The sequence below is a fragment of the Staurois parvus genome, unplaced genomic scaffold, assembly GCF_062004578.1.
Source record: "Staurois parvus isolate SC_StPar_1 unplaced genomic scaffold, SC_StPar_1.0 ptg000636l, whole genome shotgun sequence".
NCBI lineage: Eukaryota > Metazoa > Chordata > Amphibia > Anura > Ranidae > Staurois > Staurois parvus.
Genome location: NW_028318432.1, coordinates 7,151,872 through 7,172,301, shown reverse-complemented (window position 1 = coordinate 7,172,301; position 20,430 = coordinate 7,151,872). Strand labels below are relative to the sequence as shown.

The window sequence follows — 20,430 nt, the reverse complement described above, 5'->3', positions numbered from 1 at the left end:
TGTCTGAAAATGGAACTCTTTATTTGAGACTCAAACTGGCTTTTTATACACTCGGGACAATCCCCCCTCCCTGCATAATGACACAGGGCGGGCAATCTACACTTAGCAACAAGAGACACACAGGTATTCAAACTTCACACCAGCAGACAGTCCCATCAGGAGGGAGGGCTGCTGGAGACCCCCCCCCACACTAAGCTAATACACTTAAACACATACATCCCACAATAGTTTGCTCCCAAGCAAGACACACAATAGAACAATGGGATGCAACCACATGGCATTAAAAAATCAAGAACCCCCACCCCACCTATACATGTCTACACAATATTAGGACAGATCACCCTGTACCCCTAACAGGCACAGGGTGAGTTACACATAATAGGGATATGGGGAGCTGAGACAGGGGTCTCCCCACCTCTCCAAAGTACGCTGGGTTCCCCCCCACCCAAAGTGACTCCTCACAGGGTGTACTATACTGTAGGCCTGTGCAGGGCAGGTATAGTAGAGATGTTCCATGCATCCCCATGCAAGCAATCTTACTGATGTCAGTTGGTATACACCGGCTGAACAGACACAGCCATTGCTCCCAATTTAACAACCCTGTGGGTGCAGGTGCATGTCTGCGTTCCGGTACATGTACCTGTCTGGAAGTAAAAAATTAGGATACAACGGCTGTGTCCGTGCAGCTGCTGTGTCCCAAGTGACATGAATGGGACTGCTTACACAGGGATGCATAAAACAGCTGTGTGGGTAAACACGGCCCCTGCATGGGCCTTATCCTCCCTGGCGGTCTAACAAATCAATATTTTTGAATATCAAAGCGGTACATTGTTTTGCTTGTAAATTTGTTGTTTTATATTGTAGGGCTGTAATTCTTAGGAATAACCCACTTAAATCTGTCCAAACAAGAGTCTAGTAAACATCCCGGGTATGATAAAGTTTGAAAAACAAAATCATAAATTATAATATAATAAATAATTAAAAAAATAATAATATAATAATAAATTTAATTCAATAATATAATCAAACCAAAAACACTGAAATTTGAAATATAGCGCCAAGTTCGCACATCACTGAGCTCAGTCGCAGAATCGTTTTCAGTGTCTGATGACGAATTTCCCCACAAATCATTATCACTCAATTCTGAAAGTAGTTCTAATTTACTATCGCTGTTCTCTAGCTGGTCTAAAACCGCTTTTGGACTTAAAGGGACGCTTTTTGGACGCCATGGACGTTCTCAAGTTTCCAGGCAGAAAGAATGGTAAAAGTGCAGGCAGGGCACAGGACAAAGCACTAGGGACCAAATTTAGGTGAAATGGTTTGATACAGTAATGTAATACTAACAGATTACAATCTATTGTGTGTATGTCATATTTTTTTAATCTCCCGCCGGTTCTGCCCCTTGTGTACCAACGCTCACAGGGAACGGAACCCGGAAGACAGATGCCGGAATCGGCGAGAGGACACAGCGGGAGGACATTGCGGGAGGACATTGTGGGATTGCAGGACAAGGTAAGGATCGGGGGATCACAGGACAAGCACAACAGTGTAATTCCAAGTGTGGCTCAGGGTTACTGCTTTTGGTGCTGTAAATTAACCCTGAGCCACACTTGGGATTACCACTAAGAAGCTAAAGCTGGCCATAGATGGATTGTTTTTTTGACCAGCCAGCAAGCTGATCAACACATAAACAGATTCCCACCATACATACACTGAAGGTGGAGTGCGCACATGTATTCTAACAGTGGGGAATCCTCAGCTGTCAGAATACACTGATCAGTGCTGTAGCTGATTGGCTGCAGCGCTGATCGAGCTGAAATTTTCCAGCAGTTCTGTTCATGAGAAATCGATTGCCAGTCATTGACTTCTCATGAACGGGAACAGCCATAGATGAATCAAAATCACCTGTTCCCTGCAGAACTGGCCAAATTTTGGTCCATCTATGGTCAGCTTAAGATTTACCAAAACCATGTAATGTGAGGGCCTACTTAATCCAATTATACATTCAGGCAGGCCTTTGCACTAATTAGCTGTTGGTAGACCTTAAGGAGTTAACAGAATCAGATTGTTCTGTGTATGATCAGTTCAAGATATGATCTCCAATTCATAGTCAAAGCCAGCTACCTGTGACTCTGTCCATTCATATATTACGCTAACCTTGCTACAATTTGCATCGAGTTGCCACAATCTAAAAGTTCCAAAGAGCTTCCCTTGCTTCTGTATAGGCCAAAGAAACCAACAGATAACATGAGAAGCTAAGACCATCTGCCAGTAATCTCTAAGAAAACTTCGAAGCATACAAGACGCAACCCAGAACCATCTTATTGTTACATTCTAAGAAGACGGTGAATCATAACGGAAAGACGGCATGGACGTACCTTTGGCCGAGTTGGCTCCAGGCGGCTTTGCTGGTATGTGTGCCGCCTGCACCTGCTGTTGCTTCTTAACAAGACTCCCCTCACTGCCAGCCCTGAGAATCTTCTCCCCTAAGCTGATTTTTCTTGACCGGCTGTTGAAATCTTCAATCCTGCTCACAGGCAGCTTAGACGTTACGTTAGCTGACAAGGGCCTGGCCAAACGTGACGGCTTTGACATGGTGAGCACGGGGCTGGGAGAATTCCCACAAAGCCAGGGGCAGGAGGTGAGATCCTCAGTTAGCCATAGTGGCCAAGCGGTGCAGAAGAGAGAGTGATTCAGACTCTACCTCTGTGCTGCAGGAAAGTGCCGAGAAGGAATCTTTAGCCAGAGAGAGAAGGCACTTTATCAGACCTGTGGAATGTAAATGTGCTTTGAGTTCAGGATTATGACTCTTCTGCAGCGGGCTATAGCCGGGAACAGATGCTGAGTGCTGTGTGCCGGAGTTCTCTGACTGCAGGAAAGAGGCTGCTGCAAGCTCAGACTAGAACTGACCATCGTAAAACCGAAACAAGAATTTGCCAGTGCCCAACCCACTCAGGTAAACTTCTGCACACAATGCAGATGGAATCCACAGTGAATTCCAGATGTTCCATTGATTTGCAGTAAATCACTGAGCGTACTATGACCCGCGCCGCCTTCACAGGAAAATGTGCAGCGTGCCTTCGTTCATAATTCAGAAGCCAGCTCGCTTATGGCTTTATAATGTAAGGCAATGAGAAAAGTGCAAAGGAACGCAACCCACAGCAACAGATGGAAAGTCTTCTATCGGTGATCTGACTACTAAAATGGGATAAACTGCTATAAGTTAACACTTCAGATTTATACTGTCTTCCTGAAGAAAGTATCTATTTAATATCACAGGTACTTCTAGAACAATTTACACAGGTCTCTACATACTGTACATTAACATCAATCGCTGTCCTCAAGGAGCTCACAATCTAAGGTCCCCATCTCACATACATGTACTTAGACAAATTTAGGCACATTTTTTTCCCCACTGATCCCTGGCAAAAACGCATATGCTTTTTTATTACCAAGTTTTTACCACGTTTGTGATGTTTTTTTTATAGGACATGTGACTCAAATAACGCACCTAAAACACAACGTGGGTGCGTTTTTGATGCATTTTTCATTGATTTCAATTATTATTATACAGGATTTATATAGTGCCAACAGTTTGCACGGCGCTTTACAAAATGAAGGTAGACATTACAGTTACAATACAACTTGGTACAAGAGGAAACAGAGGGCCCTGCTCGTTAGAGTTTACAATCTAGGAGGAGTGATACAAAAGGAAACAGCTGTGGGGGATGAGCTGATGGAGGAAATAAATGGCGGTTTACTAGGTAGAAGCAGGATAGACTTTTTTAAAGAGAAAGGTTTTCAGGGACCGTCTAAAGGTCGATAGATTAGGAGACAGCCGGAGAGATTGGGGTAGAGAGTTCCATAGGATGGGAGAAGCTTGGGAGAAGTCCTGGAGGCGAGCATGGGAGGAGGTGACACAGGAACTAGAGAGCAGAATAATAATAATAATAATAATGGGGAGGTGTTTTCGGTGCAGTTTTTTACAGCACCAAGCCTGCATCAAAAAAGGCAGCAAGCCAGATTTTAAAAAACGCACTGGACCCGCAATGAATCAGTGTGAAGCGTTCCATAGGAATACATGGTCACGCGTTTTTCCTTCGCTTTTTTTTTAACGCAAAAGCAGAAGAAAAACGGAAAGCAGCCTTACTTACTGGAAGCCTTTGGAAAGAAGCCCATGCAAGCACAAGGAGAACATGCAAACCCCATGCAGATAATGCCCTTGCCTGGATTTTAGGAAGTATTAAACCCAAAAGCAAACATTTATTATGTTGCAGCTTACCAATCCTTAGATGTGATGGCTGCATTACTTTTATCTTTTAGGCTCTTTCTTACTTTTATTTTCTTTTGGTGATCTGGAAAGTAAATCTGCTGCTCAAGCTCTCCAGCAGAATCTATCAGTTTACATGGATAAGACAAACTGCCTAATACTGGCAGGGCTGATTAAAATGATCAGCTTTTGTTTATTTATGCAAAACCTTGTTTGCTGTAACAGTTTATAAAGTGTGAGCAAGAGTTTGGATTCAATTGTTAGTGCAGCTAAATCTGCTATTACATTTAACACTACCCTCCACCCCAGACTGACAATGCTGCTGTCAGCTGTGCCTCCTGTGCTCATTCCTGCAGAGTTGTGTCTCAGTAAAAACTGCAGCTTGGCATTGCATGCCATTATTAGGCAGCACAGTGGCTCAATGGTTAGCACTTCTGCCTGGCAGCACTAGGGTTGTTGGTTCAAATCCCAACCATGACACCACCTGCCTGGCGTTTGCATGTTCTCCCTGTGCCTGTGTGGGTTTCTTCCAGGTACTCCGGTTTCCTCCTACACTCCAAAGACATGCTGGTAGGTTAATTGGTTCCTTTCTAAATTGTCCCTAGTATGTGTATGTATGAATGTAAGTTAGGGACCTTAGATTGTACACCCCTTGAGGGTTAGGGACTGATGTGAATGTACAATATCTAGGAAAATTGATGGCGTTATAAGTACCTGAAAAAAATTAATAAGATTGTGATCTACCAGAACTCCCAGATCCTTCTCCACCATTGATTCCCCCAGTTGTACCCCCCCCCCCCTCAGTATGTATGATGCATGCATACTCTTAGCCCCCAAGTGCAGAACCCTACATTTATCAACATTAAACCTCATTTGCCACTCAAACGAATGGGCCTGCTCTGCAACTGCATGCAATGTACACAGTTGTGGCACGGTGGTGTGGCCTTTACAGGGTTAAAACAGGCAGTAAGGAGGCAACATGCTCACTGCTTGCCAAATGCCTCTAAAAGTGATCCAAATGCGGAGTCATGGCAATCTTACCACACATAGCCCAACGTCAGGGCTGATTGAGCAGCTGCAGAACATGTTTAGGTTTTGAGCTAGATTTGCACCTTTGTAAGGAATAGCTGGTAGTGAATAATTTATGTGCGTTTCTGTTCATTCTGAATGGTACTCCAAAGCATGTATACAATAATGCACAGCGCACGAATGCTAACCCCCCTGGTCACATCGGGTGTGATTTGGCATGTGATTTTCATAGAAGGTGACTTGCAAATCGTATGCCAAGTCGCACCCTAGTGTCCGCTATTAGAGGGGTCATATCGGTGTGATTCCAACTCGGTCAGAGCCGCACTGATTTCTAAAGTAGTACATGCACTACCTTTGTTGCGATTTGCATAGACATCTGTGTCAGATGTCTCTTAGATTGTAAGCTCCAAGGAGCAGGGCCCTCCTATCCAGGGGTGGACTGACAACTCATGGGGCCCCCGGGCAATAGGGGATCATGGGGCCCCTGTGTCCTTGCCCAAACTCAAAAAAGCCTATGAAAAAGGTACCAGGCGCATCTCATGGGGCCCCCTACCGACCCCGGGCCCTCGGGCAGTGCCCGAGTTTCCAAATGGTCAGTCCGCCCCTGCTCCTATCCCTCTTGTATTGAACTGCATTGTTGCTGTATTGTCTCCCATTATATTGTAAAGTGCTGAGCAAACTGTTGGCGCTATATAAATCCTGTATAATAATAATAATAATAATGTCTTGCAAATCGCAAGGAAATCGTCAGGTCACCCGATTTTGAGATCTTGTGACTTCACTATAAGGGCTCGTTCACACTTGGCTGTTTTACCAACGCTTGCCAAACCCTTCTTTAGCGTTTGGCAAGCATTGGTCCGGCGTTTGCGGAGTGTTTTTTAACGCTCGGCAAACGCTCCGCAAATGCAGCATGCGCGGTTTAGCGTCGGTTGCTAGGCGTTTGCCGAGCGTTAATAACGCCCCACAACGCCTATAATGCAGTTTGAGTGGTGTTACCGCTCCGCAAACGCCCCGCAAGTGCATCGCAACCGCACTGCAAACGCCGGCCGGGCATTTGCGGAGCGGCACCATAGACGAGAATAGGAGGCTTCAACTCCTCCTGACTCGACCAGAGGCGTCCGTTTTGCCGCGACGCAATGCGACGCGACGCAAATGCTCCCGTTAGAACAGCACCATGTGCTGTAATGTGCAGAATTGGCAGAGGCGTTTGGGAAGCGGTAAAAATGCTTCCCAAACGCCTCTCTGCCGCCTGCACACAACGCTAGTGTGAATGTAGCCTAAGTCGCACAATTTCAAAATCAGCTTTGATGTGACCGGGGTGTAACGCCACAATTGTTTTGTAAATGTTTATTGGAAAAAGTTATTTTCAGCTGAACACCATGAGATTTGAAAAATACAGTCTCAGGGCTGAAAACAAAGATCCTTATCATTAGGATGAAGCTTTGTGAATTGAGCCTGACCGAGGGCTCTCGTGTGCACAGATTACTCACTGCAGTCAGTAAAGTTTGGGAAAGTGGGAGGAGCCTAAAGAACACAAGACACACCTCAATACACCTGTACTGCTTTTGATAATGCAGAGCAATAAAAAAAAAAAAAATCAGTGCATGTATGTGTTGTAGGGAGCTAGCTGAGTACGGAACTCAAATTCATGGAACTCAAATTCATAAAATCTGTGCATCCGTTCCATTGTAAATATTGTGCAACACATCCGGCAAATCCCGAAAATATTTATTTGCATCGCTTTCCTAATATGTCGCTATGGCTGCAACATATTCATGGAAAAATACTCCTTATCAGGACTTTAATAGGACCAATGTCTATAGAAAAGCTATAGTTATGTCTTGGAAAAAATCAGATCCCTCCTCCATCTTGTTCTGGAAAAAATTGGTAAATTCCAATGTGCCATTATATTAGGATACTTACGGGAATGGAGGTTGTGCTAATAAGTCTACCAATGTCTGGCCAATGTGGCTCTGTCCCCCAACCTCCTCCTCCTCTGATGTGACTGAGCAATTATGTACTCAGGAATCTTCCTTGTACCCCCCTCAGGCTGGGAACTAGAGAGGGCAGAGCTTTTCCCTTCTGCTTGACTTCTTTTATTGCAGTACAGGAGCCAATTCTATTTGGTGTCTATTAGTTGTCAATGGTATGATTGTAATTGTTTAACAAGTGGCTCTTCCTGCGTGGTGGGGGCCACTTGGAGTCTGTATCAATCTGTTAATAAAACTCAATTCAAAAGATTTATAAATGTCTCAAGAACGGCTTTGCTGTAATTTTGTTATATTTTAGTATTTTATAATTTTTGTTTTTGATTTACTTTATATTTCTAAGATCAATAAAAAATCATTTAATAAAATCGATTTAGATGTAGCACTACCCCCTTAGGAGTCACTGAGTTTTTGGGTTCCCCTATAGTCCTGCACAGCCAGGCAACACACATTTTCTGCAGACCCTGCACAACAGAGACAGTAAACAGTCCTTGAGCTTGTTTTTTTCTTTGTTTTTATTAACCACTTGCCTACCGGTCATTTATATCCCCTTCCTGCCCAGGCCAATTTTCAGCTTTCAGCACTGTCGCACTTTGAATGACAACTGCGCGGTCATGCGACATTGTACCCATGTGAATTTTTATAATTTTTTTACATAAATAGAGCTTTCTTTTGGTGGTATTTAATCACCAAAGAGGGTTTTATTTTTTGCGCTATAAACACAAAAAGAGCAAAAAATGTGAAAATAAAAGTTTTCCTTTGTTTCTGTTATAAAATGTTGCAAACGAGTAATTTTTTCTCCTTCACTGATGTGCGTTGATGAGGCTGCACTCATAGGCAGCACTGATGGGCATGATAGGCAGCACTGATGGGCAGTAATAGGCGGCACTGATGGGCACTAATAGGTGGCACTGATGAGGTGGCACAGATATGCAGCACTGATGGTCACTGATAGGCTGGCACTGATGAGGCAGCACTGATGATGCTGCACTGATATGCAACAATGATGGGCACTGATGGGCAGCACTGATGGGTGGCACTGACTGACGGCACTGCTGGGCACTGACTGGTGGCACTGCTGGGCACTGATGGTTGACACTGCTGGGTAGCACTGATGGGTGGCACTGATGGGGGGCACTGCTGGGCACTGGTGGGTGGCACTGATGGGCACTGGTGGGTGGCACTACTAGGCAAAGGTGTGTGGCACTGATGGGCACAGGTGGGTGGCACTGCTCGGCACTTGTGGGTGACACTGCTGGGCACAGGTGGGTGGCACTGCTGAGCACTGATCATTAGTGCCCTGATGATCAGTGCCGATCTGTTCTCTGGTAATTGGCGGTTATCGGCAGTACTTTCCTCACGCTGTGACAGCGTGAGGAAAGTGCAGCCGATAACCAGCCACTGCATTTAATGGTGATCTGCTGTGTCATTGGACACAGCTGATCACATAGTAAAAGGCCGCTGTGATTGGCCTTTTACCACATCAAGCAATCAGCTGTGCCCATAGGGGGCGCATGGGAGGGCGCATTCTGGGAGGATGTCATATGATGCCCTCCCAGAACTGGACAACTGCGCTGAAGCCGTCATTCGGCTATAGCGCGATTGGCAAGTGGTTAAGGGATATTGAACTTGGATAGGGTTGAGGGGTGTATGGGATGCCCAGGGCTGGTGCTAGATTATTTTGCACCCTAGGCAAGACCAGCTACTTGCACCCCCCTCCTCAAAAAAAATAAAAAAGTTTAAAAACAGTAGAAGAAATTAAATTAACAAAACATGAAACTGCAAACCTTTTATTTTGCAAAAATAAGTGCCACAAGATGCCAAAAGCACCAATATTAAAGATAAAATCAGTGTCACGGACAGACTGTATCTGTGGCTGGCAGTGGCAGGGTGACAGTTGCAGTGAGTGGAGGATGATGGATCCACACTGACAGATCCCAGTCTGGAATTCCCCAGGCAATGGGGGGAGATAAGGTGTTGTAACAGCAGGCAGCTGAGCTGAGTGATCCCACACAGTTATAGATCTGACACAACACACCACCACCAACACTGACACAGATCAGCAGGCCCAGCAGGCCTCCCCTCTGCTGCCCCTCCCCTCAGCTGGAGATTAATTCATGACGTGGCAGCATCCCATACAGAGAAAGTGGCGGCCTGTGCTGCACCCAGGTGCCCTTCGGTGGCAGTGCGCCCTACGCAGCTGCCTACTTTACCTTCCTAGTGGAAGCACCAGCCCTGAGGATGCCAAAGGAAGCTGCAACTCCTTAGCAACTATGTACAAGTCCGCAGACAAAGATTCAGACCCCAGATGAATTTTCCTCTTCACCCAGCTGCCTGAGGGAAATCCTGAGCAAGGGGACCCAGAAACTTTAGACGATTAGCTCCATATGAGGAGCTAGCTGAGTTTGCCACCTCATTGTCCTCTCCCCTTATCTGGCCCAGGGTGTATGGGATTACTAACTCCTTCCCTGCTTCCCAGGCTGTCCTCTCTATGGGACGGTTGAGGCTGAGAGATCCTCCCTTCCAGCTCCTGCTTGAAGGTAGGCGCCTCTCTTGGGCCCCCTCTCAAGCTCCACACTCCAGCCTTCACTCCATCTTCCACCCTACACTGACCACTGCTTGATCAGGCTTTCCCATTCTTAAGGGCTGCCCTGACCCCATGCCAAGCCTCCTGCTTGGGAATTGGTCAGAGTCCCCTGAGTATGCAGATCAGCTCCTCCTCACCCCCACCCACTGCCTTCTAAAAAAAAGCTTCTATAGTAGGAGGAGGTATCAGGGAACTGACCAGCAGAGCCCTCAGCCCTGACCAAAAGTTACCAGGCTGACTCATCCCAGGCTGCAATCCAGTCTCTAACTAAAAACCTAGCTAACTCTCCCTGGCTAACTATAGGGGCGCTGCACAGAAAAAAAAACAAGACCAATGTTATGTTAGGGTAATTCATGCCAATTCTGGAGTAACTTTGTGACAAATTCAAGTACATGCTTCCCACAGATACATACAGTGAGGGTCCATTCACACCAATATCTGCTTTTGGATAGCTCTTCAATGCGGTGAGCTGTATCACCTCCTAACTTCCTGCTTTACCCCTTGATCACTGCACTAGCATGCCACAACCACATGCATTAGAAGTGGTTGTGGGGTGCTTGCAGAGTGGCCCCATTCACTCAAATCAGTTGCATTCAGCAGGCTCTACATCTGCCAAAAACCACTGAGTGTATAATTCCTGCCACGGCTGCGCCATGTGTACACCCCTGTCAGCTGCTTCTGCAGCTAAAGGGAGGGGTAGTGTTTGCGGAAGGGGGTGGTGGTGTTAAAATGAGGCTCAAACACAGGGTTTTACTGCCCCCCCCCCTTCCCGCCACTAGTGTAAACAAGCCCTGAATCAGTCACACACACCGATATTTATCATATGGAGGGAATACATACTTGAAAAGAGTGTCTGTGCCACTCTTTATGAATTCCAGGGAGGAACTCCCCTTAAATATATTCCTCAATAGCCATAAATTTAAAAAATCCAAAACCCAGAATTACCATGTAAATGTAACATTGAGAACAACTGTGATGTACATAGCCTGTGCAGAGAGCAGAGGTGTGGGAGGGGACTCAGCAACTCCACCCACCATGGGCTTCCTGCAGAAAACCAGAGGGGCGGATACAAGACCTGTCACCTGTACAAGAGAGAGAGAGCAGCAGTGACCGGTCTTTATAACAAGAAGCTCATACAGAGGAAACAATCTTTTGCCAGAGAGATCTTTAAGCAGTCGGATCATGCTTGCCTATCTGACCACATACTAATACACAAGGGTGCCTAATGGTGAACCTGCAGGTCATTTATTTCTTAAACGTAAAAGCCCTGTCCACAAGACCACACCACAAAGTCATTTCACTTTCTCACTAACTGCTTGATCTTCAGGACACCAATCTCCTCATTTCTCCTGTTCAGTAAGAGCACCGTATATGCCACCATAAGGAACCGTGATTAGATACAGTGGGTGGGTTGAACGTGTTACTAAACTCACAACGGTAAAATTAGTCTGTATATGCAGTAAAGCATGCTTGTTATGCTCACTGTGGAACCTAAGGGGTTAATCCCCTGCATTGTGTAAAAACACTATTTGATCCTGTCTTCTCTGATCCTCCCCTTCTTCCAGTGCCCCTCTTACCTCCTGATAAGACATATCATGTGGAGACACTCTGCAAATGCTGAGTTTGGTGTGTATTGCTAGAGAAGTTTTTTTTTTTTCTTGGGAGAGTGCTTGTGATCAGCAGAGGGTAAATCGGCACTGTCCAGACAGAGGTCGTGGGTCCTGCATCCTCCTAGAGCAAAATTAAAAGTCCTCCTACAAACTTTAACCAGTGCTTTGCTGGACACTGATAGAAGTCAGAAAACTGCTATTTACTGCTAATGAGAAAAGGTATTTAGTAGTTTATATTTACTAAAACAATTGTATTTCCATGTTGTGTGTACTGTGGGAGACCGGATATAGTGAATGCAGGGTCCGGGGTGTAGTAACACTTTAAGTATGATGAACCGGAGCCCTTCCAAAGACAGGTAAGTCTACTTATATACTTGTACTGTATACTAGCAGCTTCAAGTCTGGTGCTACAACTGTATCTCATTAATTGCAGGCAATGGTGGTCTTTTTTGTGTCCTGGGTTACTGGGATGCAGTGAAGATGATTTAGGGATGCAAATGTAGACCTGGAGGTGCCATCTCTATAAATAGGGGTCACTATGAAGGCCACAGCTTCCCTTTAAGACTTCTGCTTTAATAATGATTTTAGGTTTGTTTTTTTTTTGCAGTGTAGTAAAGCTGAGCACACGGGAATTTGTCTGACTTGGATTCCGGAGATACAACAAAAGACGAGTAATTTAGTTCTCTGCACTTCAACTGCCATTCCTATCAGCCAATTTCCTTCAAGCGTCCAGAAGTCTAAATATTGAGAAGTAAGTTCCATGAAATTTAATTCCCTTGTAAACAGTGAAAGTCGGACATAATCCCCGCACATCCAATAGGTAAACAACATTTCCTATCTACAAACACAGATACACAGGTAGTAATGTGCATCACATTATTGGGTAACCTCCTTGTCGATGTGTTGGACTTCCGTTTTAAACAATCTCTCCAGGTAAAGGACATAGGCTGTCAATGCAGAAGATAAGAAATTCACTCCTGAACAATCGTACTATTCTCCTTATTTTTACCCAATGATGCCCACTCAGTATCACTGTCTGCTATGAGGGCTTGTTCTCAACACAATTTCTGTGCTTCAGATGCATTTACTAGCATTTGTGATGCATTTTCAATGTGTTCCAATGTGTTTTTCCTCTCTTTTTAACACGTGAAAAATCTCAGGGCAATGTAGGTTCTGGTGCATTTATTTATTTATTTTCAGGTACTTATATAGAGCTGTCAATTTATGCAGCACTTTACATATATATTGTACATTCACATCAGTCCCTAACCCTCAAGGGGCGTACAATCTAAGGTCCCTAACTCACATTCATACATACACATATTAGGGCCAATTTAGACAGGAGCCAATTAACCTACCAGCATGTCTTTGGAGTGTGGAAGGAAACTGTAGTACCTGTAGAAAACCCATGCAGGCACAGGGATAACATTCAAACTCCAGGCAGGTGGTGCCACGGCTGGGATTCGAACCAACGACCCTAGTACTGCTAGGCGGAAGTGCTAACCATTTAGCCACTGTGCTGCCCATGCATTTGCATGTGTTCCTGTGCATTGAGGCTCCATGCACACTAGCGTTTTTTTAAGAAGCTGTTATTAGCATTTTTTTCTGCTCCTAGAAGCTGAATAGTGTTATCCTATGTGTTCATGCACACACACATACACTACTTTAGGCTATAAGCGTTTTGTGAGCTTCATCATGTAAGAGCAGAAAAAAATAGTTTTAGTAGATTTTTTTGGAGTGTTTTTCCAGCAGAAAAAAACACTAAACGCTGCTAAATGCTAATAAAATGCTCCAAACAGCTTCTTTTTTTAGCTTTTTTCTACATGTACTATCAATATGCTCCTAAATGCTACTAAAATGCCTAAAACCGCAATTACCAGTGTTTTTTATCCAGCATTTTTTTAACTTAGCAAAAAAATGCTAGTGCGCATGGAGCCTTACATGTATTTTGTTGCATTCCAGATGCATTCCATGCAGAAAAAAGGCAGCAGTTTCAACTTTTATTTACTGAAATACATAGAAAATACTGTGTATGCATTTTTCATGCAGATTAAATATGCACTGATCTGCATATGGTGAGAACCAGCCCTGAAACATTTTTCAAATTCCCACTGGACTAAGATGAATTAAAACACATGTGGGCAATTGTGGACTGATGAAGTTGTAGCAAGTGTGGTATATCCAGGTCAGGTACAGGGGCTGACTGACAACTCATGGGGCCCCCGGGCAATAGGGGATCATGGGGCCCCTGTGTCCTTGCCCAAACTCAAAAAAGCCTATGAAAAAGGTACCAGGGGCATCTCATTGGGCTCCCTACTGACCCCGGGCCCTCGGGCAGTGCCTGAGTTTCCAAATGGTCAGGCATTACCCTTGTGTACAGTAAGCCGTACCTGCAGACAGCAGAGGGAAAGAGGTGTCTTCCCCAGGGGTAGGCAACCTGCAGCTCCTCAGTTGTTGCAGGACTACAAGTTCCATCATGCCTCTGCAAGTCATAGCTGTAACTGATAGTTTTGTAATGTTGCTATGCCTCATGGGAAATGTAGTTCCACAACAGCTAGAGAGCCGCAGGTTGCCTACCGCTGACCTATTGGGTTGCATTCACATTTGGCGATTTGGAATTGCCAGCAAAATTGCCGCTGCTATAGAGGCAAAACGTGCATTTAAAACAAATGCGTAGCTCATTGGCCAAAAAGGTGTCTGAGCTGCTTTTGCATAACATATGCGCAAAGGGCAGTTCATTCAAGTGAATGGGCTGCCCTATGCGCAGCACACGGTATTGCGTGAAAATCTTGCACACGAAATCACGTGGGGGAACGCTCATTCCTACTTTGCGTTATGTGAATGTGACATTTCCAATAAAACTGGAAAAAAAAAACAGAAAAAAAGCAGCACAGTGTGTTGAAACACACATCCCACTGCCCCCTGCCAGAGCCGGCTTTGCACTAGCCTGCATGGTAAAATGTTTTAGGGCTCATGGTAAAGGAAGGGGATTGATGGATGGTCACCTGCCACCACATCCCAAATTTATAGAAGTACAAAATAAAGATTACACACATGGGAATTTTAAGGTGTTAGCCAAAATTGTTTTGAAGAGGAGGCACTTTTTTCCAAAATATATTACAATTAAAAGACCATATGTTCAACAAACACTCTTTTCATTGGGGGGGTGAACACAGACATCTTTTCCAACCTGCACTAGAACATAATGCACATTGACCATATTTTACATTAGGTCACTATAACCTTTGATGGACTAACAAGTCATGTTATACATAGGTACAGATGGTAAGTAGTTTCTCAACGCGTTTCGCAATAATCTTCATCAGGAGAAAAATGTTATAAAGATGTATCATGATCACCAATTCAGGAGCCTGCAGGACACTGCGATTGATGACCAGAATGAATAACCTACACCACCTGCCTGGCGCCGGCATCTTCAGTGTGGGCACCTGGCTGTGACAGCTTGCAGCTTCACAGTCGGGTGCCTACCAAGGGCGGACTGACAACTCATGGGGCCCCCGGGCAATAGGGGATCGTGGGGCCCCCATGTCCTTGCCCACACTCAAAGCACACCCAAAGAAGCCTATAAAAGGTACCAGGGGCATTTTATGGGGCCCCTACTGACCCCGGGCCCACGGAAGTGCCCGAGTGTTCGAATGGTCAGTCCGCCCCTGGTGCCTACTGGTCATGCGCAAGATTGCTGCGCATTGTGAATGGACTGTAACATGTCCCAGAGGACTATGGGGAAGGAGGACAAGCGATCGCACTGGACGTGGGAGCGGGTACCTGTCAAATTCGGGTACTTGCTCTCCCCCCCCCCATTTCCCATAAGTGCCAATCCTTAATGGGGAGCGGGGGACAAAGTCTCAAAGCTTTTGGGTGAAGCTCCGCTTTGAGCATCCCCTGTAATTAGAATTGCATTATTGGTAAGATGCCACTTATATTATTACTAAACCCCGGTCCCTGCATTCACTATATCTGGTCTCCCACAGTACACAGAACATGGAAATGCAGTTATTTTAGTAAATATAAACTGCTAAATACCTTTTCTCATCAGCAGTTAAAGCAGTCTTGTGACTCCTATCAGTGTCCAGCCAGGCACTAGCTAAAGCTTTTAGGAGGAGTTTTCTTTCTGCTCTAGAAGGATGCAGAACCCCTGACCTCTGTCTGGACAGTGCTGATTAGCCCTGTGCTGATCACATGCATTCTCCAAAGAAAACAAACCTCTCTAGCAATACACACCAAACTGAGCATGTGCAAAATGCCTACGGTTCAGTCTGTCTTATCAGGAGATAAAAGGTCGTCGCTTGGAAAAGGGGAGCATCAGAGAAGACAGGATCAAACAGCCTTTTTACACAGTGTGGAGGATTACCCCTTAGGTTCCACAGTGAGTATAACAAGAATGCTTTACTGCATATACAGACTGATTTTACTGTTGTGGGTTTAGTAACACTTTAAGGTTTAAATACTTCTAAAAGGATACAGACACTGCAACTTTCTTCGAACACTGAAAGTGGACCAGGTGATTATAGTGAGTGCAGACATTTCCATTTCGGAATCAGTTTTGAAAGGACATAATGGAACAAACCGCTTTTATTTCAGAACAGAAATAGGTAGGAATCTGCTACAAATTTTGTTAAAAGCCTCGCAATGCAAATATCATCCAGAGAGGATTGATTTTCATCATCATAAGTGGAGTTACTCTTCAGAATGGAGAACATTGTCATGCGTCCTGCATTGTGGAAAAATCAGATGTGCTGCAATATTTGAATGCAATGCCCTGTAAGGACCTCTTTAACTAAGCAAAAGCGATTCTTTCAAACCACATGTGAATGCATTATTATTTGAATTTATCTCATTTTCTAACATTGGCATATCCACAGAAATAAGCAGCTGAAGTTATATACAAATCCTGAAATTTCCTGTATAAACTGACCTATCTCCCAGCTTCCCCAGATCCCGAGTTTTCCTATTGGTCAGTCACATTGCTAGTCACACTAAAGGCCCAGTAGAGGGCCTTAGAAGGTGGAAAAGGTTTCTCCAAACTTGACTTCTCAGCTGAGATTCGAATGTAATTTCAGTTGGTGAAATTTCTTGAACAAAGATTATTTTGACAGGCAGTTTTTTCCTGTAGGTATGTTGTTACCCTCGGTTCACACCTAAGCATTTTCTGCAGTATTTTGCAGAAACGCAGTACAGTCCATTGAACATGATTTCCTATGGGACAGGTTCACATCTCTGCGTTTTCACCTAGTGCGTTTTTTTAGAAAGAGTCAGTGACTTTTTTTTAATGCAAAACGTTGCATTTTTGGTTCTATAGACTTCAATGCAGAAAAGCATGTATTGCGTTTTTGATACGTTTTTGATGCGGTTTGCTTTTAAAATCTGCCTAGCAACAAATTTATTTAAAAAAATTATTAGAAAAAAGCAAAATGCTTCAAAAACACGTCAAATATGCAAGTGCAAAAATGCAAAACGCAATGCAGAAACGGCTCAAACACAACCTGCATAAGTGTGAACCTAGGGTAAGAAAGGGGCATGTTTGTTTCATGTTTAACTAGCGATCAGACTATGACAAATCTGCTACACTTTTCATTGTAAGCCCTGCATTGAGGTATTATGGACAACCAGCTTTCCAGTAATCCCGCTTTTAAAGTTAACTCTACTTCAGACATCTCCGGGCCAAAGTAATTATTCCTTTGAGAGCGCACAGTTCGCTACTACTTTCATCACAGAAATTCAATTAGAAGAGTATTCCTCCCTCCTTTAAAAACTTGACGGTGCTGCGTAGCGCTAATTACAAGTCAAGAGCCTGAAATGCAATGATAATAAAGGACAGAATTGCATTCAACATCAGATCTAGAATTAATTATGATACTACGCTTTGGAGCCAGCTTCACAAAAAACAGAAGTTTATAAATAATTCTCCATTATACGGCGTTCTTGTAATGCTACCGGGAGATTCCCCTACAGATCCTTCTGTGTCACCCAGCCAAGAAGTGAGAAGAAGAAAGAACTGTTTGGGTGGTAATCATAACATATGGTGGTACACGACTAAAAAATTAGTATTAGATTTTAGTTAGACTTTAAGGCTACGTTCACACTAGCCTTGTGTGCAGGCGGCAGAGAGGCGTTTGGGAAGCGTTTTTACCGCTTCCCAAACGCCTCTGCCAACTCTGCACATTACAGCACATGGTGCTGTTCTAACGGGAGCGTTTGCGTCGCGTTGCGTCGCGGCAAAACGGACGCCTCTGGACGAGTCAGGAGGCTTTGAAGCCTCCTATTCTCGTCTATGGTGCCGCTCCGCAAACGCCCGGCCGGCGTTTGCGGTGCGGTTGCGACGCGGTTGCGGGGCGTTTGCGGAGCGGTAACACCACTCAAACTGCATTATAGGCGTTTGTGGGGCGTTATTAACGCTCGGCAAACGCCTAGCAACCTCCGCTAAACCGCGCATGCGGCGTTTGTGGAGCGTTTGCCGAGCGTTAAAAACGCTCAGCAAACGCCGGACCAACGCTTGCCAAACGCTATAGGGGCGTTTGGCAAGCGTTGGCAAAACAGCCAAGTGTGAACGAGCCCTAAGACCTGGTTGTTTTCCATTTCATACCCTGTTGCACCAAAATGACATCTGCAAGCTGATTGGCCACTGTGGGCAATACAGACAGCTTTTCTTTTGGACTTTTCCATGCATGATGCAACACTTAAAACGATATTAACCACTTCCAGACCGGACACTTTTACCCCCTTCCTGACCAGGGCAATTTTCAGCTTTTAGCGCTATCACACTTTGAATGACAATTGCGCGGTCATGCAACACTGTACCCAAATTAATTTTTTACCATTTTTTTGAGATAGATAAAGCTTTATTTTGGTGGTATTTATTCACCACTGGGATTTGTATTTTTTTTGCTATGTAAATGAAATGTCCAAAAAAATTTTTGAAAAAAAGTGTTTTTTTTATAAAATTTTGCAAATAAATAATATTTCGTCATAAATCTTAGCCAAAATTTATTCCGTTATCTTTTTAGTAAAAAAAAAAAAAATCCAAATTAGTTTATAAGCAAAAATTATAATTTTTAAACATTTTTTTTTACATTTTTATTTTATTTTTTTATATTATTATTTTTTATTTTTTATTTTTTTTTTACATACTGTCACCCTAGCAGTACAGTGTCACCATGGTGACACTGTACTACTTGTGAGGGGTGATGAAGATTTTTTTTTTTTTTTTTTACACTGATTGCTTTTACACCCATATAAGATGTAAAAGCAATCATTTCTCTTTCTCTCTGTGTGCATTCTTGCACTCATTGAGAAGAACTGAGTGAGCTGTGATTGGTCACAGCTTGTCACATGGTACAAGGCTTTTGTGAATAGCCTTGTACCATGTGACCTCTGTGATCATTCAGATTTCACACATAGTAAGCAATGATGTCACAAGTGACATCTTGCTTACTACTTTGCATGTGATCACTGATTGGCCAATCAGTGATCACATGATCGGGACCTCGTACATAGGTCCCGTCCGACGATCGGTGTTTCACTGTGTCCGGAGGACACAGCGGGCACCGGATCGCGGTGCTGCCCGCTCCCAGGGAGCGCGCACAAGCAGGGTGCGGGGAGGCCGTTTATTGACGGCCACCCGACCCTGCAGTGCCACCGTCCGGCCGTTTATATACAACGGCCGGTCGGGAAGTGGTTAAACCAAACCCAAAAATGTAATACATTGCAGCTTAAAGCGGAGTTCCACTCACCCTGCCAAAAAATAAAGGTCAGCAGCTACAAAAACTGCCACTTACCTGTCCCTTGGTCCCGTGGTGTGTCCCCCGCAGCCCATTTCACCGCCTGTCCTGTATTCCAGGAGGCCGGCATGTGTGGGCACCTGGCTGTGATAGCTTGCGGCTTCACAGCCGGGTACCCACTGCGCATGCGCGAGTAGCGCTGCACTTCATGAATGGTCTTGTAGTCTTCTGGGATCTGTCACGTATCCCAAAAGACTATAGGGATGGAGGGAGGACACCTTCCGCTTCTGATCGCCTAGGCAATCGGACCAGAAGTGGGAGTGGGCATAGATAGTCCAATAACAGTCCACAGGTACTCTTGTGTTATAATCACTATTAATCCACGTATCCCAGCACAGTGCTTGATCTCTCAGTGCACATTAGACAATTTACTGCCAACTGCATACAGTGATATGTTACACCAGAGTTTAAATTGGCCATGCAACTTGTTCTTAGATCTGTATTTGCATACAGGTCTAAAATCGCTTTATGCTGTCCCAGCAGGTCACTGTACCAGGTCACAGCGTCCTCAAGTGGCTTTGCTCAGCAAAAACCAATTAAAAAATATATGCAAAAAAGACAACCGTCCATAGTGTTATAGCATTACTACAAGGTATTTATTAATTAAAAATCAATTCACATTTAAAATTGTACTCATATATAGAGTGTACATTTGCTTGTTTACAATCAAGGCAGTAGCTATCCGACAGTAGATACTGAACTTCTTGGCCAGCAACAATTGGGCTGCAACGTCACCCGGCTCTGTCCTATGCGTTATTCCACTGGTCACGTGACTTCCTCAGTAATGTTTTGTCTCAACCCTCTAACTGATACATTTGAAGGACAGCCTGTTCTTGCTGTGGCACCACGTGGTTTCATGTATCTGAAATAGTGCCGTGTTTTCCAGTGTGTGGGGGTGCCATTACCAAATATAGGCACTCCCGTATGTCTGCTAAAGAGCAGCACGGTTTGCCTGCGGGTCCTTGAACGGGTGCAATTTACGTTCCCAGTGAACCTCTTATCTCTAGGGAACAATACCTGTGATAATGAAATTATTTCCCCAGTTTACAAGGATTATTGAACACAAGGATTTTAGAGTGACCAGGAATGAGAAGAGATTGAACATAATGCAATGTTTACGAGGACCGGTTAAATAAACATAAACCTC

At 44.4% G+C, this 20,430-nt stretch overlaps 1 protein-coding gene and 1 long non-coding RNA gene across 8 annotated transcripts in view; one reads left to right on the top strand and one right to left on the bottom strand.

Annotated features, from left to right (window-relative positions):
* Positions 1–2,792, bottom strand: part of KIAA1217 (KIAA1217 ortholog) — a 609,023-nt gene extending 606,231 nt beyond the window's left edge. For 2 of the 7 annotated variants that reach the window (XM_089693772.1, XM_089693774.1), the window contains exon 1: positions 2,379–2,792. In XM_089693772.1, coding sequence (XP_089549898.1) covers positions 2,379–2,595 — 217 coding nt within the window. In that variant the 5' untranslated portion in view covers positions 2,596–2,792. The remainder of the gene's footprint in view (positions 1–2,378) is intronic. The other 5 variants (XM_089693758.1, XM_089693759.1, XM_089693764.1 and 2 more) reach the window with 4 other exon arrangements.
* The window catches only part of LOC149449126 (uncharacterized), a 124,808-nt gene continuing 106,892 nt past the window's right edge, over positions 2,515–20,430 (top strand). The window contains exons 1-2 of the long non-coding RNA XR_016315456.1: positions 2,515–2,596; positions 12,092–12,235. This is a non-coding gene — a long non-coding RNA (uncharacterized LOC149449126). The remainder of the gene's footprint in view (positions 2,597–12,091; positions 12,236–20,430) is intronic.